Here is a 27,332-nt window from a genome sequence, read left to right as displayed (position 1 = left end):
CAACAGGATGTAAGGAAACAGCAGCTGAGTTAATAATCCAAAGATCCTCAACTAGTCTGTAAGTTCCATTAGGCTTTTTTACTGCTAAGATAGGAGTGTTGTAGGGAGAGTGTTTTAGTGGGGCATAAAAGGCCCTTTTAAAAATATATTTTAGGGCCCGGCGGCGTGGCCTAGCAGCTAAAGTCCTCACCTTGAACATGCCAGGATACCATATGGGCACCGGTTCTAATCCCGGCAGCTCCTTCCTATTTAGATCCCTATCTGGCCTGGGAAAGCAGTCGAGGACGGCCCAATGCATTGGGACCCTGCACCCGCGTGGGAGACCCGGAAGAGGTTCCTGGTTCCCGGCTTCGGATCGGCGCACACTGGCCCGTTGCGGCTCACTTGGGGAGTGATTCAGTGGACGGAGGCTCTTTCTCTCTGTCTCTCCTCCTCTCTGTATATCTGGCTGTAATAAAATAAATAAATCTTTTAAAAATATTTTATTATACAGTCAGATATACAGAGAGGTGAGATAGACGAAGATCTTCCATTCCATGATTCACTCCCCAAGCAGCCACAACAGCCCGAGCTGTGCCAATCCAAAGCCAGGAACTTAGGAGTTTTCTCCGGTCTCCCACACGGGTGCAGGTTCCCAAGGCTTTGGGCTGTCCTGACTGCTTTCCCAGGCCAGATAGGGATCTAAATAGGAAGGAGCTGCCGGAATTAGAACCGGTGCCCATATGGTATCCTGGCATGTTCAAGGTGAGGACTTTAGCTGCAAGGCTACCACGCCGGGCCCTGGACACTTTTAAAATGACAAAAACGAGGCTCTGGTAGTGTGGCACAGCATGTTAAGCCATCATGTGCAGCTCTGCAATGTCAGCATCATGTATGCAAACTATTTGGTGTCCTGGCTGCGCCATTTCCAAACTCCTGCTAATGTGTCTGTGCCAGTAATGGGAACTCTGTGAAGACTTTCGTCTTGGTCTGTCTCAGTAACTGACTTTCAGGTAAATAGAGAAAAATCTTTTTTTTTTTTAAGATTTATTTTTATTGGAAAGGCAGATACACAGAGGAGAGATAGAAAGATCTTCCATCCACACTCCCCAAGGGGCCGCAACAGCCAGAGCTGAGCAGATATGAAGCCAGGAGCTTCTTCCAGGTCTCACACACAGGTGCAGGATCCCAAAGCTTTGAGCCATCTTCTACTGTTTTTCCAGGCCACAAGCAGGGAGTTTGAACGGAAATGAAGCGGCTGGGATACAAACCGGCACCCATATGGGATCATGGCGTATGCAAGGTAAGGAGTTAGCCACTAGGCTATTGCTCTGGGCCCTACAAGGTCTTTTGCTCATGGTACTAATATAGGTGGGACAGTGCTGTGGTGTAGTGGGTGAAGCTGCCAGTTTGGGGGGCAGCATCCCCATATGGGTGCTGGTTCAAGCCTTGCTAGAGTTTAGCCACTCATCACTACTTTGTACCAACCCTGCAACTTTAGTCTTGCAGGCAACTACTGCTAAGAATACTAAGTTATGCATATGTCATCTGGTGCTCTGCTACTGATTTATAAATGGGCTGTCCTGAGTACTCCAAGCTTTTTCCCACCTACCTGCTGCCCGGTTCTCCGGATTCTATGCATTATCTCCCATCTTCATCAATTCCGTAGATTTGTGTGTGAGTGCACGTGTTGTGCCAGAGACGCCTTTTTGGCACGATGAGCGTGGCTGGCGAGCTCAAGCTGCTGGGCTTTTAGATCCATGGCATCTGCGTCAAAGCTAGGATGGATTCTGGGCTGTGTGCAGGTACTGCATGAGCAAGCAGTGGCACAAAACCACCTGTTTTGCACCTGATTATGAACTCTGCTAAACGAAACCCTTGCCTGGAGATTCTTCATTGGTAATTCTTTGCTTCTGCACTAAAAGCCAAATGTTTTCCAACCTGTTTTCCTTCCTTTTCTTTTACCACAAATTGTCAGTCTGTAATTCGTATGCCTGCTCCCTCTCCCCTAATATCCTTTATCTATGTGCCTCCAATTAATTCTTCAAAGTCTGTTTTTCAAAGATTACAAATATCATTTAATTACACTACAGGAGAATGAATTACTTCCAACACATCTATATTTGATAGCGTTTTATTAGCCTGATTTACTGAAACAAAATATTCCATCCAATTACCCAGGAAAATCCAGGCAGCAGAAATATAGAACATGTTCATTTCTTCAAGAGGTCTCAAATAAGTTTGCAAGGCCATATTATGCCATTTTAGTCACTTCTGCCTTCTCTAATTAAGGACTCAAGCATAGAAATAAACTTTGTGTTGCTGAGGTAACTTTAAAACCTTCTCCAATATGACTGCATAGGTGTTTATGGAAATGCGCGAACACTACTGTGTGTTCTCAAGTCACTTGATCAATCATTCAATCCATTGAAGTTCTAGATCCAAAGCAGCATTATGTATGAACCTGAAGGAAGATAACAGCAGGGTCCATTTGTTCATGTATGTGTACTGGATGTAAATACATGGGTAGGCGATGGATTTAAGTTTGTAAAAGGTGACCGAAACACAATGATCCAATGTTAGAAATCTGCCGTTGTTGGTAATACAGAAACATAAACAGTCTTCATATTCAGACTCTTCACAGGGATGTCTTCCGTAATTTCTAGAATGAAGAAAAAAATTTAAAAATTAATATTCTATTTTTTAGATAGTATACTTTGTTTAAAAAAAATTATGATTTATCTGAAAGGCAGATTTACAAAGAGAAAGAGAGAGAGAGAGATCTTCCAGTGTCCCAGGGTACTGACTGAAATCCCAGCTGCTCTGCTTTTAAGACCAGTTCCTTGCTAATGTGCCTGGGAAAGCAGCAGAGGATGGCAAAAAATACTTGGGTCCCCGAACACACATGGGAGTCCCAGATGAAGCTCCTAGCTCCTGGCTTTGTCCTGGTCCAAGTCCAGCCATTGTGGCCACACGGGGAGTGAACAAGCAGAAGAAAGATCTTTGGTCATTGCAACTCTGCCTATTTTTTTCTTTTCTTTTTTTTTTTTTTAAATTGCAAAGTCAGATATGCAGAGAGGAGGAGAGACAGAGACAAAGATCTTCTGTCCACTGATTCACTCCCCAAGTGAGCCGCAATGGCCAGGGCCACTGCTGTGCTGATCTGAAGCCAGGAGCCAGGAGCTTCCTCCGGGTCTCCAACATGGGTGCAGGGTCCCAAGGCTTTGGACTGTCCTCGACTGCCTTCCCAGGTCACAAGCAGGGAGCTGGATGGGAAGCGGAGATGCCACGATTAGAACTGGCGCCCATATGGGATCCTGGCGCATTCAAGGCGAGGACTTTTACCACTAGGCCACTGCGATGGACCCAACTCTGCCTTTCAAATGCATGAATAAACAGTTTAGAAATAATAACAAAAAGCAACAAATATAAGGGTTTTTCCTTTACAATGTTAGAAAACATAGACGTTGGGCCCGGCAGCGTGGCCTAGTGGCTAAAGTCCTCGCTTTGAAAGCCCCAGGCTCCCATATGGGCGCCGGTTCTAATCCCGGCAGCTCCTCTTCCCATCCAGCTCCCTGCTTGTGGCCTGGGAAAGCAGTCGAGGACGGCCCAATGCATTGGGACCCTGCACCCGCGTGGGAGACCCAGAAGAGGTTCCAGGTTCCCGGCTTCGGATTGGCGCAGCACCGGACGTTGCGGCTCACTTGGGGAGTGAATCATCGGATGGAAGATCTTCCTCTCTGTCTCTCCTCCTCTCTGTATATCTGGCTGTAATAAAATGAATAAATCTTTAAAAAAAAAAGAAAAAGAAAAAGAAAACATACACGTGAGGGGGGGATATGTTAAATGGACCTGAGATTGACAGAAATTATTTTAATGTGTCCAGTGTAAATTAACAGGTACAAAGAGTCATAATTCATTTTGGCAGAGGACAAGAAATGGTCATCATACAAGAAAAGCACCAGATAAAGTTAATTCAAGAAAAGCAACAGTTTAGGCTAGTAATCTAAGTGAAGATATGAGGAGTTTGAGTAGACCATTGGATATCTGTTCTTTAAATTCACTTCTGCTACCTGGGAAACCCGGCTTCCTCATGGCTGAGCCCTGTGGACACTTGGAGTTCCCTCTCTCGGCTTGGGAACCTCTATAGCCCTGGGGCTGGTGCAATGCTGGCGGTCTTGTGTGGTTACTGAATTCTTTGCAGTTGGAGTTAGAAGATCTAGGTCCACTATGGGAGACTTGTGGAGGACTGTGGCTAACAGTGGGTATTATCCAGGCTATTTCCTCTGTCTACGGAGAGGCTCAACATGCAGTGTTAACTCAAGGAATGCAAGATATTAAGCAGGGCCAAAGATGAAACCTTGAGAGATTCCACAAAAGCAACTGGTTAAAATATACTATATTAAAACAAACAAACAAACAAACAAACAAACAAAAAAAAAAAACCAACAAAAGAAAGAAAAATATTTGCCTACTGAGGGGCATTTCATTTCTACCTGGAGGTTAATATAAAAAGAAATAATCAGCTTTCTCAAAAATAAACAAACATAGCTCTAGTCCTAGCAGATTTCTATTACCTCCTTAATGGGTCATTACAAAATTTGGAGACCTAGGCAGTCTAGCGGAACAGACAAGGCAGCAAAGATTTTCTAAGTTTTTAAATATTTCCTGGCTCTTCCACTTTACCAAGATATCAACATAGTATGAAAAGCAATTCTTAAAGGAAAAAATACAATCAAAATAAGGCTACGGACACTAAATGGGAAATTAAGGCCTTTCACCTCTCACCCACTTAACTCTTGCCTATCTAAGCCCAGAGAACAGGGCATGCAGTCAAGAGCCTGGTCCCTGAGTCACTCGCAGCACTGTGAGTTCATAATTCACAGACATGATTCTACTCTGATCAGCTTTAATTATGATCCATCACTGCACAGAACAAGTGAGAAGCTGATATTTTTCCACTTTCTTGGTCCAACAAACAGCACTCAATGCAATGGATGTGAAGGCTTAGAAAAGAAGTCAAGAATTTTTCTCAAGTTTCACACAAAACTTTTCAAAATGGAAACTACATTTAGTTCTTACTACCATAACACGATGGAAAAGCCGATTGTGTTGGGAGTGAAAAACCCTCGCTATATAGTCAGATTCTTAGATAGATAATTGGAAAAACAGATAAAGACCAAAGGAGCAAGAAAAAGAAGGATCTAGTTGTGGGCCAAGTTCAAGCTCCTAATGCCTTAGGGGAAGGGGAGCCGTGAGGGCTCCAAGCAGAACGTGAGAGCAGAAACGTTCCTTGGAAGCAGCAGCGCGTTGGCGAGCCGTGGCGAGGAGGAGGCCAGAGGCGAAGAGGTGCATTTAAAGCCGTGGGGCCCTCAGTGTACCCCAAGAACACTCTGGCAGGCAGGAGGCCCACATTTGACCATGTAGACCGCCTGTGTAAGCATTAGGATGCTGGGTAGCTGGGAGCTCTCAGGGCCAGGTCATGGCTGGAGAAAGTGCTTGTTACCTGGTCAGACAAGGGCATTGGCGCACATCATACAAACAACAGAGAAATGCTCAGGTGCTCTGTGCCATTTTCATTTTTTGAGCGTCTTCTGAAACCAAGGAACAGGCAGCTCTAGGGGTAGACTTTAGGATCAGGAAATGGACTGCCAGTGCCCTGTCCCACATGTTGGCAACTAGTCACTGGTGTTTACGGAGCCACTGACATGTGGTTAGTCCAGATGGAAATGAACCACTCATTGTGAGGCCAGCAGCATGGCTCAAAAGGCTAATCCTGCACCTTCAAGTGCCAGCATCCCATATGGGTTCCAGTTCGTGTCCCTGTCGCGCCACTCTTGATGGGTAAGATGGGTATAAATGAGTAAGATAAGCAGAAACATGGAAACTCAAACAGTATAAAAGAAAGGAAGAATTCTTTATTAAAAAAAAAAAAAGTATGCCTAGGCAGATTATCATCAAATTGCAGAAAGATACAAAGGGAAAATCCACCTGAAGGCAGAGGAAAGACACCTTACCTGTAGGGGAACAAGAGAAAGATAAATCAGCCAAAATCACCCATAATGGAATGAACACGTAAGGTGAAACAGGAAAATATGAAGAAAAAAAACGCGAAGAGAGAGGAGGAAACATGCTGTCAGTAAACACCAGCTTCTGCAAATCACTGGGATCTTGGTTTCTAAATCACTACATGTGGAATATGTCACCGGGTGATCCTGCTCTTCACAGTGATGCTCAAACTGAAAACACATATGAACATGCTTTGCAAACTGCTAGCATGCATTTCAAATAACACTCTGAGAATGTTCTTAGAGTTCCAAAGTAATCATCCTATTAATTGTTATGGATACATTATGGTTGACTTCTGGGCAAAATAAAGAAGAAAGGAAAAAAAAAATAACAGTACTGTTAATATCTCTCAGGCAATGCGACCGAATTTTGAGAAAAGACCAAAAACAAAGCAAAAAAACCCCACATGGTTCCATAATCCCCTTACCATGTGTTTGAGTCTCATTGAGAAACAGCTTCAACTTCCTGCTCCGGAGGCCAAACACCTTGGCTGCTTCGTGAAGAAGACCTTGGTGGGAGAGTCCATTCTGCCCAAGAGGGTTTTCCAGCAGAAGAGTCCCCACTGTGCCCATTAAGCACTCTACAGAAGAAACAACAAAGTGCTTTAATTCAGACAATTCACCCTCTAAAAAGAGTTCTAAGGTTTTCTAAAGAGGAGTGCAGGAAGCCTTTAGCCAGCAGAGGATGGATGTGACAACTGAGTTAAAGGTCATGCAGAAACAGCCTTAAACATTTCATAGAAGACAAGGGGAGGGCTGCTGTCGTAGCACAGCACGTTAAGGCCTCCACTTGGGATGCGGGCATTATATCAGAAAGCTGGTTTGGGTCCTAGATGCTCTGGCTTCTAATACGGGTCCAGGCTAGTGAGCCTCCCATTAAGGTTGCAGCCCAGATGGAAGTTCCAGGCTGCTCTTCATCCTCGCCCACGATGGATGCTCTGTCACACGCATGTGAAGAATGAACCAGCAGGTGGAAGATCTTTCTCTCTGTTTATTGCTACCTTTCACACACATAAATGCTTGAATCCTTATAAGGGAAAAAGTAGCCGCAGCTGCAGCAAAGGGAACAGAGAAAATGAGAAATTAAGCTAGATGAACAGATAATCAGTACTCAGCCAAGTGAAGGGTCTCCAGATTTCACTAAACATTAGTAAAATGAGGATCCTAAAAGCTAACGAAAAACTAAATACCAACTGATTAAGACATGGAAGAATATACATTTTCAGAGCATTAAAAAAAGGTTAAAACTGGGGCCGGCACAGTAGCCTAGCGGCTAAAGTCCTCGTCTTAAATGCGCTCGGATCCCATATGGGTACCAGTTCTAATCCCGGCAGCTCCACTTCCCATCCAGCTCCCTGCTTGTGGCCTGGGAAGGCAGTTGAGGACGGCCCAAAGCTTTGGGACCCTGCACCCATGTTGGAGACCCAGAAGAGCTCCTGACTTCTGGTTACAGAGCGGCATAGCACCAGCCGTTACGGTCACTTGGGGAGTGAATCAGTGGATGGAAGATCTTCCTCTCTGTCTCTCCTCCTCTCTATATATTTTCACCTGTTTGCAATAAAAATAAATCTTAAAAAAAAAGTCAAAACTACAAATTACACTTTTCTGTCACTTAATTTTCATTTACTTGTAATTTTTTTTATTGCAAAGTCAGATATAGAGGAGGAGAGACACAAAGATCTTCCATTGACTCTTTCACTCCCCAAGTGACTGCAACGGCCGGAGCTGTACCAATGTAAATCCAGGAGCCAGGAGCCAGGAGCTCTTCTAGGTCTCCCACATGGGTACAGGATTCCAAGGCTTTGGGCCATCCTCAACTGCTTTTCCAGGCCACAAGCAGGGAGTTGGATGGGAAGCTGGGCTGCCAGGATTAGAACTGGTGCCCATATGGGATCCCAGAGCGTTTTAGGAAAGGAATTTAGCCGCTAGGCCACCACTCCCTACCTTATAATTTTTATCCAATTTATTTCACTTGCTTGCTTTTTTTTTTTTTTTTTTTAAATTATTTATTATTTAACTTCAGTAATTACATTGTATTATGTGACACAGTGACATAGATACTTGGGTTCTCCCCACCCCTCCCCAAACCCTCCCACCATGGTGGATTCCTCCACCTTGTTGCATAACCACAGCTCAAGTTCAGTTGAGATTTCCCCATTGCAAGCATATGATTTTATTTACTTGAAAGGCAGAGTTACAAAGAGCGGAAGAAAGAAAGGAAGACAGAGATATCTTCTATGGACTGGTCCACTCCCCAAATGGTGACAGTGGCTGGGACTGGGCCAGGCTGAAGCCAGAAGCCTGAAGCTCCATCCGAGTCCCGCATGTGGGTATAGGCCCACAGGACTTCAGTCATCTTCAACTGCTCTTCCAGGTGCATTAGCAGGCAGAACGTGGAGCAGCCAGGACTGGAATTGACCTTCTTATGGGAAGCCAGTGTCATAGGCAGCAGCTTACACATGTCACAATGCCGGTCTGAACTCATGTCATCGCCTGAATGATTGATTGAAAGGCTTATTTACAGATGCAAATGGAGTCAGAAAGATGGGAGATAAGGACTGAGTTCCTGGCTCTCAGCTGCAGCCTGGCCCGACCTGGCTGATGTGGGCACATGTGGACTACGCAGCAGATGGAAGATCTCTCTTTCTCTGTATTTATTTGAAAGGTAGAATGACCAAGGACTGAGAGAGAGAGAGACAGAGAGTCAGAGAGAAAAGTCAGACATACACTGATTCTCTGCCTAAATGGCCACCGATAGCTAAGGCGGGGCCAGGCCAAAGCCAGAAGCCATGAGCTTCATCTGGCTCCGCCACATGGGTGGAGGTGTTTGAGCGATGTTTTACAGCTTCACCCAGAAACATTACCAGGGAGTTACATTTATACTGGAGCATCCAGGACTCAAACCGGTGCACATAACGGGATGTCAGTATTGCCAGTTAAGGCTTAACCCACTACACCACAGGGCAGGTCCCTCATTGGGGCTTTAAATAAATATGTAAATGAATGACAAAAAAAAAAAAACATTTAAGCGAGAGATGGGAACATTAGAAGAAATCTTAACACCACCTGAGCGGCGGGGTGGAGACACTTACCTTGGGGCTCTGCGTTCAGGAGTTGCAGGTTGATATACTGACAGAGCAGAGTACTGGGACTGCTGACCAGTGACGGTGCGGACCCTGCAGTCACGCTCAGTGTTTTTCCACTAAGGCTCAGTAAGTCGGTTTGGTTTTGTATTTCTAGAAATAAAATAAAAATTCTTTCAGGGTTAAATGGTTAACTGCTCAGGTCATCTACTTTATTTATATATGTGTATATACATATATACATAATAGTAATGATGATTATATACATTTCAACAATGATGATTTCCGCTTAATTTGTTACCGAAGGACACTGCTTTTTCTATAATCTATACCTTAATGACATGCAAAAGTATGGAATATTAATATTGCGACACAAATGCCATACTATCTTTAACTTAAAATATAAAACTTCTACCCTTATTTCATGTTAACATATAAAACTGAGATCCATTCAAGATGGCAGCAAAGGGTGCAGACATGTTCGAGATGACGGAAAATTATTAGGGTAAAGAATAGAGAGCAGGGACCCGGCGGCATGGCCTAGCAGCTAAAGTCCTCGCCTTGAACATGCCGGGATCCCATATGGGCACCGGTTCTAATCCCAGCAGCTCCACTTCCCATCCAGCTCCCTGCTTGTGGCCTGGGAAAGCAGCTGAGGACGGCCCAATGCATTGGGACACTGCACCCGTGTGGGAGACCTGGAATAAGTTCCTGGTTCCCAGCTTCAGATCGGCCCAGCACCAGCTGTTGCGGCTCACTTGGGGAGTGAATCATCGGATGGAAGATCTTCCTCTCTGTCACTCCTCCTGTCTGTATATCTGACTTTGTAATAAAAATTTAAAAAAAAAAAAATCTTAAAAAAAAAAAAAAAAAGAACAGAGAGCAGATTACAGAAAAAGTTAGGGGCCAGAAAGTCAACAAGGAGGTACCTGGAGAATGCATGGACACAGGGAAGAGGCTACAATGGTGGAGTGGTGTTACAGGGAACAGAAAACCCAGCAACCACCCGTGAGCTGTGATCTGGTCTCCAACGACAACCAGGGATCCAGAGGCAGCCACAGATCAGCCCTTGCAGCAGCCACGTGGGAGCTTGGGTTCACACGGGGAGCTCAGGAGGTGAAGGCAGGCTGGGACTGGCCAATCCTGCCAAATGCTTTGGCCCAGCAGCGAACAGAAAGGGAGCTGCACACTCTGCAGGGCAGACTGGTGGTGGCTCGGGGCTGACAGCACAGGGATCAAATGCCGGACTGGGCAACGTTTCCAGCTAGTCACACCCGGCTGATCCCACAGGGAGGACAGCGCCAGCTTCGCATCCTGCAGGATCTGTGTGCTCCCCGAGGAAAGCCAACAGCCCCGGCTCTCTGGCAGTGATCCACCGGGCGCCATCTTGTGTGTTTAGACAAGATCAGTGTGCTGATAAACCAGTTATCTGGGACAGTTGGCATCTTCCTAATCCAGGACACTGATTGAACATAAAAACTGACTTGTAGATCTGTAGATAATACATCTTAGAAAACTGCACTAAGGAGAAAAATACACCAAACAGGATTGCAATGTTAAAAGTTAAAAGAAAAGACAGGCACAATGAATGTTACTGAAGACTCCCCAGAAAAGCAACAAAAGCCTCTAATACCCTCAGAGTTAACTGAGGAAAGCATTGAAAAAATGGGGGACACAGAATTAAAAAAATATATTATAAAGCTTCTGACCAACAGCGACAATCACATGATACAAGAATTCAAAGAATTGAAAGATTTTGTTACACAGGAAATGGATCAAATTAAAGCTGACATTTCAGAAGAAGAATACAGTGGACCAAATTGAAAGTACAGAGGAGAGTCTAAAAAATAGAATGAATGAAGCAGAAGAAAGTATACCAGAATTGGAAGATAGTTCCTGTCACCAAGGGGAAATAAACACAAAGCTGGAAGCAGAGCTAGGCCAAGCTAAAAATACCATACAGGAATTAAAAGATATGATTAAAAGGCTCAACATAAGAATTATGGGAGTTCCAGAAGGTGCAGAAAGAACAACTGGGATTAAAGGTTTATTCAATGAAATAATACACGAAAACTTCCCTAATCTAGAGAAAGAATTGGGAAACAACCTCCAGGAGGGGCACAGGACTCCCAATAGGGTTGAAAAAAAGCAACCTTCACCAAGGCACATGATAATCACGCTCTCCTAAGTTGAACATAAGGAAAAAAAATCCTTAAATGTGCGTGTGAGAAAAATCAGTGACCTATGGAATAATCCTAATCAAACTCACAGCTGACCTCTCAGAGGAAACAATACAGGCCAGGAGAGAATGGAGTGACATATTCCAGACTCTACAAGGGAAAAATTTCCAGCCCAGAATAACATATCCTGCAAAGCTCTCCTTTGTCTTTGAAAATGAAATAAAATTCTTCCACAATAAAGAAAAACTCAAAGAATTCATGTCCTCCAAACCAGCCCTACAGCTAATATTCAAAGATGTTCTTGGGAAAGAGAAAAGAAATAGCAGCTACCAAAATCAAAGGCAAATGTGGAGAACATCCCACTAAAAGGCCAACAGAAGACTCAACCAAAGAACACCACGTTACTAAGATGACAGAACCAAATTGCCACCTATCCATATTAACATTGAATGTAAATGGTTTAAATTCATCAACCAAATGCCATAGATTAGAGGAATGGATCATAAAACAAAACCCATCTATCTGCTGCTTACAGGAGACACATCTCACTAACAAAGATCATAGGAAACTGAAAGTGAAAAGATATTCCAAGCGAATGGAAAGGAAAAGGAGCAGGGGTAGCCATTCTTACATCAGATGATATGGACATCAATGTGAAAAACACTGAAAGAGATGAAGAAGGATACCATATAATGATCTAGGGATCCATTCAGCAAGAAGAGATCACCATAATAAATATATATTCACCAATTGCCAAGGCACCTAGCTACGTGAAACAAGCATTAATAGACTGAAAGGGAGAAATAGACTCCAATACAATCACAGTATACTCCTTTAACATCAATGGACAGATCAAAAAAACAAACTCAGCAAAGAAACAACAGAACTCTCCCAAACTCTAGAGCAAATGGACTTAGTTGACATCTATCGAACCTTTCATCCTACAGAGAATACACTTTTTTTCATCAGTGCATGGAACCTTCTCCAGAATTGACCATGTTATAGGCCACAAAACAAGCCTCAGCAAATTTTTTAAAAAATCAAAGTTATACTATGCATCTTCTCAGACCATCAATGAGTGAAGTTAGAGACCAAGAAGTCAAAACATCCAAGAAGACTTGCAAACACATGGAGATTGAATAATATGTTACTAAATGAACAATGGATCAGAGAAGAAATCAAAGGGGAAATTAAAAATTTGCTTGAAACAAATGAAGGCATCAAGAAAACATATGAAAACTTACGGGACACAATCAAGGCAGTGTTAAGAGGAAGGATTGTTTCAATCAGTGCTTATGTTAAGAAATTAGAAAGGCAGCAAGTAAATCAGCTAACGTTACAGTTGAAGGAACTAGAAAAGCAACAGGAAAGCAATCCTAAGATTAGTAGGAAAAAAATCATCAAAATAATGGAGAAAATAAACCAAATAGAGACCAAGAGAACTATACATAAAATCAATGAAGCAAAGAGCTGGTTCTTTGAGAAAATCAACAAAATAGATTCCCCACTAGTCCAACTAATCAAAAAAAGTAGGAAGAAAATACAAATCAATAACATCAGAGACAAGAAAGGAGACATCACAACAGATACCTCAGACATACAGAGAATCATCAGGAACTATTACAAGCAACTATATGCGAACAAATTAGAAGACCTAGAGGAAATGGATAAATTTTTGGACACATACAATCCACAAAAATTGAATCAAAAAGCAAATAACAATCTAAATAGTCCAATAACATGCACTGAGATTGAATCAATAATTAAATCCCTCCCAACCAAGAAATGTCCTGGATCAGATGGCTGCACTGCTGAATTCTACCAAACATTTCAAGAGGAACTTACCCCAATCCTCCACAAGTTTTTCCAAATAATAGAAAGAGAGGCAATCCTTCCAAACTCTTTCTATGAAGCAAATAACACCTTAATACCAAAGACAGACAGAGAAACGACAGAAAAAGAGAACTACAGACTGATATCCTTGATGAACATAGATGCAAAGATCTTCAATAAAATACTAGCTAACAGGATCCAACAACACATCAAGCAGATTATTCACCCAAACCAGGTGGGATTCAACATTTGCAAATCAATAAATGTAATATATCACATGAACAAATTGAAAAATAAAAACCATATGATCCTCTCAATGGTTGCAGAGAGAGCATTTGATAAAATCCAACACTACTTCATGCTGAAAACGCTAAGCAAGATAGGCACAAAAGGAACATTCTGCAACACAATGAAAACAATCTACAAATAACCCAATGCCGGCATCATACTAAATGGAGAAAGACTGGAAGCGTTCCCACTAAAATCTGGAACCAGACTGGGATGTCCACTGTCACCACTACTCTTTAACATAGTATTGGAAGTCCTTGCCAGAGCTATTAGGCAAAAGAAAAGAATTAAAGAAATCCAAATTGGAAAAGAGGAAATGAAATTATCTCTATTTGCAGACAACGTGATTCTCTACATAGGAGAACCAAGACTCAGTCAAGAGACTATTGGAACTCATAAGAGACTTTGGCAGAGTAGCAGGATACAAAATTAATGAACACAAATCGATGGCACTAGTGTGCATAAATAATTCAACGGATGAGAAAGAAATTGTAAGTACAGTCCTCTTTAAAATAGAGGAGAGGAATCTTAAATACCTAGATTTAGGCTAACTAAATATGTGGAAGACCTCTATGATGGCAACTACAAAACATTAAAAAATGAAATAGAACTTGAAAAATGGAGAAATATACCATGTTCCTGGATTAGCAGGATCAACATCATCAAAATGACCATATTACCAAAAGCAATATACAGATTTAACACAATCCCAATCAAAATCCCAACAACATTCTTCCCAGAAATAGAAAAGCTATCCTGAAAAATAGAAATCAAGCTGGACGAATCACAATTCCAGACCTCAAGACATACTACAGAGAAGTGGTTATCAAAACAGTCTGGCACTGGTACAGAAACAGAGAAGAAGATCAGTGGAACAGAACAGAAACACCGGAAGGGAGCCCACACATGTATAGTCAACTAATCTTTGAGAAGAAAACAGAAAACAACCCAGGCAAAAATCCAGGTCTCTTCAACAAACGCTGTGGGGACAACTGGATAGCAGCTTGCAGAATTAAGAAGCAAGACCCACACCTGTCACATTATAAGAAAATCAACTCTAAAATGATCAAGGACCTAAATCTACACCCAGAAACTATTAAAGGAAAACATAGGAAGCACACTCTAAGATACAGGAACAGGGAAAGACTTCTTAGAAAAGACACCAAAAGCAAAGGCAATCAAATCCAAAATGAACAAATGGACTGCATCAAACTAAGAAGCTTCTGTACAGCAAAGGAAACAATTAACAAACTGAAGAAGCAACCAACAGAATGGGAGAAAATTTTTGCACACTACACAAGTGACAGGGGACTAATATCCAGGATTTACAAAGAGCTTCAGAAACCCAGGGACAGCAAAAACAACAACCCTGTAAAAAAAAAAAAATGGGCAAAGGAAATGAACAGACATTTCTCAAAAGAACAGATTCAAATGGTTAACAGACATATGAAAAGATGCTCAGGCTCCCTAGCCATCAGAGAGATACAAATGAAAAACCACCTTGAGGTACCAGCTAACTCCAGTGACACTGGCCTACATTCAGAACTCAACTAACAACACCTGCTGGTGTGGATGTGGGGAGAAAGGCACCCTCCTTCACTGCTGGTGGGAGTGTAGGCTAGTACAGCCACTGTGTAAGTCAGTATGGAGAGTACTTGGAAAATTGCAAATAAATCTGCCATATGACCCAGCTATCCTGCTCCTAGGAATATACCCAATGGAAGTGAAATCTGCATATGAGAAGGGGATCTGTAATCCTATATTTGCAGCAGCACAATCCACATAAGCAAAGACATGGAAACAATCTAGATGCCCATCCAAAGAGGAGTGGTTAAAAAACTGTGGTACATCTACTCCATGGAATATTATTCAGCTATTAAGAAGAATGAAATTATACTAGTTACAACTAGGTGGTCCCAACTACAGACCATTATGCTCAGTGAAATGAGTCAATCACTAAAGAACAAATACCATATGTTCTCTCTTATATAAAAAAACCAGCATGGAAGTGTATCTTTAATAATGTTATTCATACTGTTTTTGTTTGGTTTGGTTTGGTTTTGTCTGCATCCCATGTGTTTTGATGTTTTCTATTTCAGTTTTATTTATTCCAAATACTCTCTTTTCTCTTGTCAAATTCATTGCTGGCTCAGGGATTATACAGTGGCACCATTTTTCCCAAGAGACTTTCGTATGTATTTGATAAAACAACTGAATGATTGATATTCTGGAACACTAATAATTCATGGGAAAATTTATGCTCTTGTCCATAGAACTTCCTGATGGATCCTCAAACTGTGGGTTTCCCTATGGCTCATCCTACCTCGGAAGTGCAGCAACTCCCTTGAATACAATACTATCCCTGGAGAAGATGGAACCCCAGCGGAACTGCCTCTAAGAACTGAAAAACTAAATTTGTTTAATATTCCTCTTGTTCTACCACAGATCAGGAGTGCAGAGAAATTCTCCACCTTCTTAAAATGTTTGAGGAAGATTTAAAGTATAACTTATTATTTATAGTTAACAAATTCTTAACGGCCTTAGACAGTAGAAAAACCATAGAAATTTCTGGTGGGATCTAAGAACAACCCTGACACCCTCTTAAAAGGAGGTTGTTTGTACAGAGCAGGAGGGGATCTCAGGGTGGAACAGGAGGATAAGAGGAGGTCTGTATCCTATTCCCGGAGACTCTTGGAGGCCTCCCAAGTGCTTTCGCTATAGAAGCAATGGATACTTCATCTAGGATTGTCAGTATGGACACCGAGAACCGTATCCCAACTGCCTAGGAGATCACAGGGAATATGAATGCGCTTGGAGGCTGAGAACTCTGAGGTCAGTCATTTCCTATTGGATTTCCAACACAGGATGGTATGCCAGGGTCCGTGCAGTAGGTGTGAATGACACAAAGGTGTGAAGAGAACAGCTCCCTGCATGGCAGGGCCCAGGGAGCTTCCAGCTGTTTGGCAGGGCCCGGCGGATTTCTCTCTGACCACCTTGATGCAGTCTCACCACCCTTTTGCATGGACACTCAAGCACCCCACTAAGAATCCTGTAATCTATTGAGGCATTGTTTGCCCCTGTGAGATGGCTTTGGCAAATAATATCAGCTTGAGAGTTAATGTTACTGATAATGTCCTGGTGAGTGGGCCTTTAACTGCACACAGGAGTACAATCAAGCCCATGCTGTTTCCAGACACCTTATTGTGTACCTACCCATTGCCATAAAATCTGCCCTGGACATTTAGCATGCTTTCTGGGAAATGGCTTGATAAGAATTTTACAAACTAATGGAAATGATGGGAGTATGGGTTAAAACTGCCATGACAAAAAATATAGCTACTGGGACCCTAAAAGCTATCTTGTTACTGGGACCCTAAAAGTTATTTTGTTACTGTGACCCTAAAGGCTATCGTGTTACTGGGACCCTAAAGGCTATCCTACTAAAGCAAAAAAAATATAGTTACTGTGACCTTAAGGGTTAGCCTGTCCTTGTAACTCTTTAGAACATAGAAACTATAGTTGCTTTAGCTGCTTTCATAATTTCTAACTAGATGAAATATAGGCTGATTTCACTAACATCACAAAGATGTACTTTTGATTATTGTTTAATCACTTATGAGGTTGTAGAACCTGCAGTTGTAGAGGAACTTAATGTTTGGAACCTTTTGTCTTAGCTCTTTGTTTTTTCTCTTTTGATGTATTTCTCCCATTAAGTAATGGATAAGTTGTAGAATAAGAATTGTAGTAAGAGTGTATTACTGAATACGATATGTTGCCTACTGATAAATTCTTGGCTGCAACGTTGGAATGGATAATGCCCTGTCTTGAGGTGAAACAATTTGTAGAATTGTTTTTGGAAACACTCACTTGTCAATTGCAGAATTGAAACTTAAATGGAGTAAACTTGGCTCATTGCTAATTACAATTCTTTCCGCTGTTATAACTCTTGCTTTACTTGTTCAGATAACAAACTGTGTGAGCTTGCTGACCTGATGGCCTTTGGTGCCGATGGCCCGTGATCCCCATACACCAAGACCCCGGACTTACTAACCCATACATAATTCAAGGTAGGGGCCTGGTTGTCACAGGTGGCGCCAAGGTTAGAGCCCAGACCTGAGGAGAGTGGGTGAAGACTGGCAAACCAAGATAAGCAAGGAATGTGGGATCCTTCCTCAATCATTTCTCAAGAAGTTGTAAATTGTGCCCCCCTGAAGCTATGTCAAAATGCCCCTAAAAGAAAACTTTGTACTGCTTCTGTATAAATAAAGCGGACAGCTTTCTTGCAAGGTCCACAATCATCAAGGAATCCTAGTGGTCAGTCTCTCTTTTCTTTCTCTCTTCTTCTTTCTACGCCTATCTCACGCACCCTTCCCGAGCTCCGAACTCTCGGCTGGAGCTGGACTCCGGCAATGGTAGCAGCCCCAAACCCTCTCACAGGGTCTGGTGACATAGGAACTACAGCCAGGATCCCTGGGTGGTACTCAGGGGTAAAAGGGTTGTAAATTTCCTTCTGGACTCCGAAGAGGAGCTTTCTCTGGTCCTTATCTAGTTCCAGCCTCGCTTACTTCCTCACTCAATGGGTTGCTGGGGATTTTCCTGCTCACCTGCCTGAAACTTTTCTATTCTTCAATTCTTAAAATGCAAAGTTCGGTAAAAACCATGCATAATCACTATATACTGCAAAGTTTAAAGCTTAAAGTCATCAATTTATGACTGTTAATGCTAAACAAAATGTAACTGCATAGAAACTTTGATGTTAAGTTTGTACTCAGCTGTTATATATATGATGTATGTTAATTTTGATCCTTCCACTGTTTCTGTGCCACTCTGATTTAGGTTAAACTCAAAAACATGTTAGCTTGGGAGAAAAAAAAAGTTTATAGCAGCAGGTTGTGTATATATTAAAAATGAGATGTCAAGGAAGTAGTTACAGCATGTAGTTAAGAACTTGCATTTTCTAACATATTGGTCACTCAATACCATGTTAATTAACTTCATGATGTTGTTAATTTTGATGTTTCTTCCTGTTATTGAAGTTGTGTAGTGACATCTCATTGGAGGGGATGATATTCTACCAGCTCTACTTTTAGACCAGAGATGGTCTCCCCAATGAAACTGTTGAATTTTTCTGGACAATAAGATGCTGGACTCTCTGCATGGTCCATACCCGCAATGAAGGAATCATGACTGGATATGAACTGTACTACTGTAACAATATGGAGGAATTCAATATGGGAGGAAGGCTTGGGGAGGGGCTGGGGGAATCCCAGACCCTATGAAGCTGTGTCATATAAAATATAAAATTATAAAATTAAAAATGTATACAAAATTTAAAATATATGTATATAAAGTTATTCCTTGTATTATGGATGCTATCAAAATATCCTCATATATCAATAGTCCAAGCTTCATTACAAAAAGCTTATATTCAAATATGAGAACTTAGCACATTAAAATGATTCATATATGTAGAAAAATCAAGATACAGAGAATACATCTAGTGTAATTTCATTCATATAAAATTAAACACTGCTTGGGGATGGAACAGAGATGAGTGGCCTGAGTGGCTATGATCTGAACAACAGTGCATGGGCTTGCACTGAATAAAGTGGTGTTCAGGAATGACTGCAGCAATTCCTTGGGAAATAGGAAACAAACCCCACCAGGGACTGGACATCCAAGCCCAGCCTGGGGCCATAAAGTATCTTCTGTCAGTTACATCATACTCATGGCCTTAAGGAAAGCTCCCTGGGACCAGCTGACACAAGAAACTGAAGGCTGCCTGTGGATGCTTTCGTACAGTATGTTGCACGAGTAAAAGCAGACACACAGCTCCTCTGATTCTGGTCCCCTCAAGAACAGTGGATCTGGGGCCCAGAGGCGTGGCCTAGCGGCTAAAGTCCTCACCTTGAATGCGCCAGGATCCCATATGGGCGCCGGTTCTAATCCCGGCAGCTCCACTTCCCATCCAGCTCCCTGCTTGTGGCCTGGGAAAACAGTTGAGGACGGCCCAATGCATTGGGACCCTGCACCCGCGTGGGAGACCCGGAAGAGGTTCCTGGTTCCCGGCTTCGGATTGGCACAGCACCAGCCATTGCAGCTCACTTGGGGAGTGAATCATTGGAAGGAAGATCTTCCTCTCTGTCTCTCCTCTCTGTATATCTGACTTTGTAATAAAAATAAAAATAAAATAAACCTTAAAAAAAAAAAAAAAGCAGTGGATCTGGTTGTCTCAGTACAGCTAGCACCTCATTTGGTTTGGAAGGAGAAACAGCCAGAACAATGAATCTGTACTGATTCATGGACATGGGCTGGAGGTGGGACCCAACAGAAAGTCAGTGACTTGGAAAGGACACAAATAATTTACAGCTCTTACTGTGCAACACTCTTGATACTAGCTAATAACCAGAGTCTTTCCCTGGTTTTTGCCAAGATGGTTTGTGTGGTTTTTTATCTTGTTTACAGTACGTTCCTGATCACTATTAGGATTCAGTTTTCCTGTTAATGAGTTGTTTGTATTTCTTGTTTAAAAGTGGGGAAAAAAGTTTAGAATCGAGAGGCTTCTGAAAAAAAAGTGAAATTCATCTAAGTATTAGTTTTCTGAGTCTACTAACAAAAATTTCTAGGAACTGGGAGGCTTAGACAACAGCTCCGAAGGCCCAGGAAGGGAGTTCTCTTCGCCTTTTAACAGCTTTTAGAGGCTCACAGCAGTCTGCACATGCGCTCAGCCTGCAGCTACGTCACCGCAGCCTCTGCCTTTGCCACCACAGGGGGTTTCCCTGGTGCTCCTGCATCGTCCCATAGTCACCTTCTCACTTGGACAACAGGCCCACTGTATTACCCTACTTCAGTGTGACTGTATCTTAACTAGCTATAGGTGTAACCATGCTATTTCCAAAGAAGGTCATATGCTTAGGTTGAGGCAATTGGGAATTCTACTCCTAACAGTGGGACAGAACTAATGTACAATGCTTTAAAATTTTATCCAGAGAATCTCGATTTAGAAAGACCCATTCACCGTGTCTCATAAAGCCGAATCTCGACAAGGAAGTCTGAAGCCCCAAATCTACAGGAATAATAGGCAAGAGGGCAAGGTTAGAGACTTCACTGCCGACCGGGTCCAGTGCCTTAAATGAAGATCTGTACCAGCCTGCCTCTGGTTGCGGACAGACATTATTCTACTTTCCACATACCTGTTGCACCATGAAAGACAGCCAGTTCTGTGTTTTTAACACCAAAAATGCTAGTGACAACACTCTTCAGTTTTAAAAGGTCCAATCTGTTTTCACCCTTTGGATTTTCCAGAAGCAAGACTCCACCTAAAAAGTCACAAAAAGAAGATCTTATTCAGAAAAAATGAAATTTAGGTCAGCAATATAACATAAATAAATGCCCTCAATAGTGTTTTGGCAGCTCTCAGTGATGTACTAGAGGCATAGCATTCCACTAGGCAATCTGTTCTTGTCCTTTCTTAAATTCAAAACTTTATATTTTTGAGCTGTTTGTAAATGACCATAGCTCAGGTTGAAAATAACATCTGAGGGCCCAGTGCGGTGGTCTAGCGGTAAAAGTCCTCACCTTGAACTCGCCAGGATCCCATATGGGCACCAGTTCTAATTCCGGCAGCTCCACTTCCCATCCAGCTCCCTGCTTGTGGCCTGGGAAAGCAGTAGAGGACGGTCCAAAGCCTTGGGACCCTGCACCCGTGTGGGAGACCTGGAGGAAGCTCCTGGCTCCTGGCTTTGGATCAGTGCAGCACCGGCAGTTGCAGTCACTTGGGGTGTGAATGAGCAAACAGAAGATCTTCCTCTCTGTCTCTCCTCCCCTCTGTATATCTGACTTTGTAATAAAAATAAGTAAATCTTAAAAAAAAAATCTGAACATTATTTGAAAAAAAATTCTTGTGACCCCTGATATTGACTTATATTTCATTACAGTTATTGATTTACTTAAGTATCTTACTTTGAGGTAACTGCAGAGAAACATGCAACAACAGGAAATAGGGGGATACAGTGGACTCTTTACTCAGTTTCTCCCACTGGTAAAATCGTATAAAACTTGTGGCATAGCAAGTAAAGCCACCACCTGCAATTTGAGTATCCCAAATGTGCACTGGTTAATGTCCCAGGTGTTCCACTTCCTATTCAAATCCCTGCTAATGACCTGGGAAAAGCATTGGAAAATGGCCTAAGTGTTTTGGCCCCTGCACACATGGAGCTCCTGGCTCCTGGTTTTACTCAACCTAGCTCAGTCCCAGACTGTCAACGTGGTCATCTGGGGAGTGAATCAGCAATAGGAAGATGTCTCTCTCTGGCTCTCACTCCTCTGAAGCTCTTTCAAATAAACAAACAGGGCCAGATGCAGTGGCCTAGCGGCTAAAGTCCTCGCCTGAATGCGCCAGGATCCCATATGGTCGCCGGTTCTAATCCCAGCTGCTCTGCTTCCCATCTAGATCCCTGCTTATGGCCTGGGAAAGCAGTCGAGGACGGCCCAAAGCCTTGGGACCATGCACCCGTGTGGGAGACCTGGAAGAGCTCCTGGCTCCCAGGTTCAGATCGGCATAGCATCAGCCGTTGTGGTCACTTGGGGAGTGAATCATGGGATGGGAGGTCTTCGTCTCTGTCTCTCCTCCTCTCTGTATATCTGACTTGGCAATAAGAAAATAAATAAATAAACAAATAATCTCACCAAAAAGCAAACAACAACAAAAACCTAGACTACAAAAACTGTGGTGCAAAACTATAACCAGGATATTGACATCAAAGCAATTCAATGTTTAATCCCTGAGGAGCATGAGTGTTTAGTTCTATATGGTTTTATTAACTTGTAAAATCCTGTATCTGTCACCATCATCAAAATACAAAACAGTTTTGTTAGCACAAGCATCCACATGTAGCTTTGAAATATCTGCCACTAATTCCTTCCAACTCATTCTCTCCTTAAATCCTGGAAAAAATCTTCATCTTGAAAATTTTATCTTTTAAGAATGCAAAATACCAGGCCGGGTCAGGCCAGGCTTCAGCACCTGCTGGCAAATACTGAGGTGAGACAGCCACACTAGACTAGACTGCTCTGTACAAACCAGCACACGTGAGACCGGGGTTGGGAGTGAGCCTAGCAGGGGCCTAGCAGGGATTTCACTGCTGAGCCACTGCTCAGGCTGGGCAGGGCAACAACACCTGTTGTTCTACATGAGAACTGGGTTAGGGAGACAGCCAGGCTGGTATATACGATTGTATCCACTGGTACAGGCATGAGACAGAATAAAGGCAGGCAGGTTGGGCATTGCCACAGCATCATCTGGCAAGTGCTGGGACTGGGGGCAAGTCCTGTTGAGCTAGACTGCAGAACCACCTGGAAAGTGCAATATCCAGGGCAGGGAGTGGGTCCAGGGGGAGGTTGTGGGCTCCGCTCTGATGGGCTACAACTCCCACTGGTGATCATGAAAACCAGGACTGGGAGTGGGCCTGGCCAGACAGAAGGTTGCACCCACTGGCATGAGTGCATGCTGGAGGGTGGAGTTGGTTGGGCTGAGTTAGGCTTCAATGCCCAATGAAGTATATGAGATCTCAATGGTATGTGGGGCAGAACAGACCAGGGCACAGAAAGCAGAGCTGGAGGACCAGTCTAGTGGGGGTTTTTGGGGGTCCCTCTGACTGGGCTGCAGCTTCCACTGTGGTACGTGGGGGCCAAGGGTGTGTTGGGCAGGGCTAGACACTTATTGGTCTGCTGAGGATGGAGGGCAAAAAAACCTGATCAACTACCCCAGCAAAGCTTAACAAATATATGAACTAATGATGATTCAGAAGTGGACTATGACAGCCAACTGACATTGGAAGGATTTCCTCATCCTTGCAGCGACAGTATCAACAGCATCTCAGAACTAAAGAAACCACATAAGCAGAAAATGGTCCACAATGGGGACATGGGGATGACATCAGGTGGCAGTTCCCCAATTCCCCAGTTAATGCGGCAGTTGGGAGACTGGGCATGGTTTCCCCTTTTATATCTACCTCTCCGCATACACAAGAAGAAAAAAGAAAACGTGTAAATAATGGTCTCACCCACTATCCCTTTACCCTCAACCATTTCCATCCTGATCAACCACGTAAAAGAATGCAAGATAGTTAACCATGCATTACAGAACATTTTGGAACATTTTCTTCAGTCAGCATTAATCTCCGCAATAATTAGTAGCTGAGTTGTATTCTATGATGTGGGAGCACCAGTGTGTTTAGCTATTTTTACTTGTGAAGAATATCTCAGTTGTCTCTAGTTTTGAGTAATTATGAATACAGTTCCTACAAACATTCATGTGGAGGGTTTTCACTTTGTTCTGATTTTTGTTTGTTTTGGGAACATGAACTTTCAGTTTTCTGGAATGCCTAGGAGTGCAATCGCTGAATGATTAAGCCAGGCACATGTGTAGCTTTTAAGGGCACTGCCAAACTCTTTTCCTGACTGGCCGTACCACAGTACATTGCTACTAGTGATATGAGATCCAGCACTCTGCATCTTTAGTCAGATTTGGAATTGCCAGTACTTTGATGAAAAATGGATTTACTATGCAAATGATAATCAAAAGATAGCTGATAGGACAGTATTTATTCAAGTTCACAATCCCTCATCTAAAACCCTGTTACTATGAAATACGAAATATGTTTAGAGATCCAATTTTTGTTTTTTAGTTTTGGGAATGCTGAAGGCATAACTATCTAATAATACATTCCATTATCAACAACATGTTTCCCAATGCTATAATCTGATCTGTTAACAGATTAAGATTATACAAATGGCTTTCTACCAAGTTTTACAGTCAGGATTTTTTTTAACATTTATTTTTATTGGAAAGCAGAGAAAGAAAGATCTTCCAGGCCCGGCGGCATGGCCTAGCAGCTGAAGTCCTCGCCTTGAATGCCCCGGGATCCCATGTGGGCGCCGGTTCTAATCCCGGCAGCTCCACTTCCCATCCAGCTCCCTGCTTATGGCCTGGGAAAGTGGTCGAGGACGCCCCAAAGCTTTGGGACACTACACCCGCGTGGGAGACCCAGAAGAGGTTCCTGGTTCCTGGCATCGGATCGGCACAGCACCAGCCATTGCAGCTCACTTGGGGTGTGAATCATCGGATGGAGGATCTTCCTCTCTGTCTCTCCTCCTCTCTGTATATCTGGCTTTGTAATAAAAATAAATAAATCTTTAAAAAAAAAAAAAAGAAAAAGAAATATCTTCCATCTGCTGAATCACTCCTCAAGTGGCCACAATGGGCAGAGCTGAGCCAATTCAAAGCCAGGAACCAGGAGCTTCCTCCAGGTCTCTCGTGTGGGTGCAGGGTCCCAAGGCTTCAGGCCATGCTCTTTTGTGTTCCCAGGCCACATGCAGGAAGCTGGATGGGAAGCAGAGCAGCCCGGACATGAACTAGCACCCATATGGGATCCCAGCACTTGTAAGGTGAGGATTTAGCCACTGGACCCGCAGCCTGAATTTTAAGTTGTCACTACTTTCTAATCATTTGGTTCTAATCTGTATTTCCCCTAAGTCAATCTAAATCATGCTAATGATGTTGATTATTTTCACACAAGTTTCTATTACTTGTGAACTCTTTCTGGTAAATTTTGTTCATATCTTTTCTCCATTTTCAAATTGGATTGTTTTGCTATTGAGTTTTAAAAGATCTTTAAGTTCTTTGTTGGCTATCTTATTTATAAAAACCTCTCAATCTACAGCTTTCAAAATTTTCTATTCTTAGAATGAAAAAACCTTAAATTTTGATGATGTCCAATTTATCAATTTCCCATTTCATGAACAATCCTTTGGAGGTCAAGTCTTAAACTCTACCTAAATGAATAACTTGGAGTCTGTTCCAAAAATACTGGCAGATAGCTTCGGCCATTTGATTAGATAACCTTAATTAATTTCATCCATTGTAAAGCTGATTTTGATCCAGCTGCTCTTTTTTAAAACTCTCAGGTTATATATTACAGTATCTGGCACATGGCTAGTTTCAGATTGAAAACCATGGGGGCTAGCACCATGGCATAGCAGGTTAAGAAAAATTAAAATTCACACACAGGTTTCCTTTTCTTTCTTTTTTTTTTTTAAAGATTTATTTTATTTTTTTATTACAAAGTCAGATATACTGAGAGGAGGAGAGATAAAGAGGAAGTGGAGCGCCGGGATTAGAACCAGCGGCCATATGGGATCAAGGCGAGGACCTTAGCCACTAGGCCACGCTGCTGAGCCCCACACACAGGTTTTCACAGTATGCTTGCCCCACAAACTTCCCAAAGATTTCTGGTAGTTGCATTTAGCAGAAGAGAGAGAAATAAACCCGCTTCATCTTCACCACGGCATAAACCCATAAGATACAAATCATAAGATATAAACAGGCTTAACTTGAAAATACCACACAAACCATGGAATCTTTTTGTTCTTACCTTGCTCACTGCCATTTACACAAATGCTAAGATTGACATAGGCGCAAGCAGGGCCAGGCAGGGACGATGCTTTGGTGAGTGTTATCTCCAGCTCAGACCCCTTTAACTGAGCACATGATATCACATCAGTGACCACAGCATCTGACCGCAGTTTACCAAATCAAGTAATAACACAGTGATTACGACTTCTCAGCATGAACATATTTCATCTTATTCAAGAGTTGAGAATTGCAACCGATACCAAGTTTTTAAAACCCTTGTTCTTCTAGACAAGCCTTTTTTTTCATTGATTATATAAGCAACATGTACTTATTTTTAAACAAGCCGATTCAACTATATCCAAAATAAAGAACATAACTAAACCGCACTCACTCCTCTGAAAAGACAGATAGCCACTTACAGCCCCTTCTTGTCTTTCTCATTTGTCTCATAAAAAGCAGGAATGACACAGAGAGAATGACTGAATGAACGATTGAGACCTACTGCAAATGACCGTCTCTGGGTTACGGCCAGTACATTCCATGTCTCAGCATCTGATCTTGACGTGGCAACAGGAGATGTTGCTGTACTTTAATGTACAACTTCCTCGCTAAGAGCTAAATGTTTTTCAAAACAATTGCTGCTTGTTTTGTTGTGATAATTACTGGAATCACAAGCATTGATTTTTGTTTTGTTTTTGTTTTAGATATAATGGGTCCACACGGCCACGACTTTCTGGCAAATCTCACGTACGATCAGGGATGTCTCTGCCAAGAAAAACTGTCGTGAAGCAGTTCTGCCTTTCCTTGCACATCCCTTCTGGACTTCTCTCCGATCCTACACGCTAGTGTCCGGAGAAAAACGTCAGGGCTTAGTAATATACTAACTTAGTTGGGGAAGGGGTGTCAAGATGTGAACATCTGAAGTCTTTTAGTAGTTCAATACAACTCACCTGGGTTTTTTCTTGAATAAGAATTTTATCTGATGTAGAAACTGGATATGGTTTCAAGGGAGCCTTTATGGTGGCAAATATAAAATCTGTGTGGCTTTCAATAATGTGAGTCAGATACCGTCCTTCAGACAATGCTTTATAATAAACTGTTATTTCGTCTGTGGGAACCAGATTGCACTGAAAGTACAAGCAGAAAATTGAAAAGGAGAAGCATATTTTGTCAAATAAACTTTAAGTAACTGTGGGACAAAGGCTGCCGTCCTGTCCCCTGCCAGGTTATCTGTACAGACACTGCAGGACACCACTGACTGTTTTGTTTTGTTTAACAAAAGGTGGGACAGTGTCAGGTCTTAGCACACAGCACAATCAGAGCCTCCTGAGTACTGAAGCCAAGGAATAACTAAGAACCCACTCACACAGAGGTGAACTGACACAGACTGCACATGATAGAGGCTTTGTGGGTTCTCTCCCAGACCTCTGAGGCCTTCCCAGCTCCATTCTGAGCACGAATCCTCTGTGTGGGAGTCCTGCCCCAC

General features: G+C 42.6%; 1 protein-coding gene across 1 annotated transcript in view; it reads right to left on the bottom strand.

Annotated features, from left to right (window-relative positions):
- Positions 1-2,099: 2,099 nt before the first annotated feature.
- Positions 2,100-27,332, bottom strand: part of IARS1 (isoleucyl-tRNA synthetase 1) — a 92,208-nt gene continuing 66,975 nt past the window's right edge. The window contains exons 29-34 of the mRNA XM_058672164.1: positions 26,797-26,973; positions 25,866-25,971; positions 20,625-20,750; positions 9,140-9,283; positions 6,476-6,628; positions 2,100-2,641 (exon numbers count right to left, since the gene is read on the bottom strand). Of these exons, the coding sequence (XP_058528147.1) occupies positions 2,559-2,641; positions 6,476-6,628; positions 9,140-9,283; positions 20,625-20,750; positions 25,866-25,971; positions 26,797-26,973 (789 nt within the window). The 3' untranslated portion in view covers positions 2,100-2,558. The remainder of the gene's footprint in view (positions 2,642-6,475; positions 6,629-9,139; positions 9,284-20,624; positions 20,751-25,865; positions 25,972-26,796; positions 26,974-27,332) is intronic.

This window comes from Ochotona princeps, chromosome 14, assembly GCF_030435755.1.
Source record: "Ochotona princeps isolate mOchPri1 chromosome 14, mOchPri1.hap1, whole genome shotgun sequence".
In the NCBI taxonomy this organism is placed as follows: Eukaryota; Metazoa; Chordata; class Mammalia; order Lagomorpha; family Ochotonidae; genus Ochotona; species Ochotona princeps.
The sequence above is the reverse complement of the archived record's forward strand: the minus strand, read 5'-3'. Positions and strand labels throughout refer to the sequence as shown.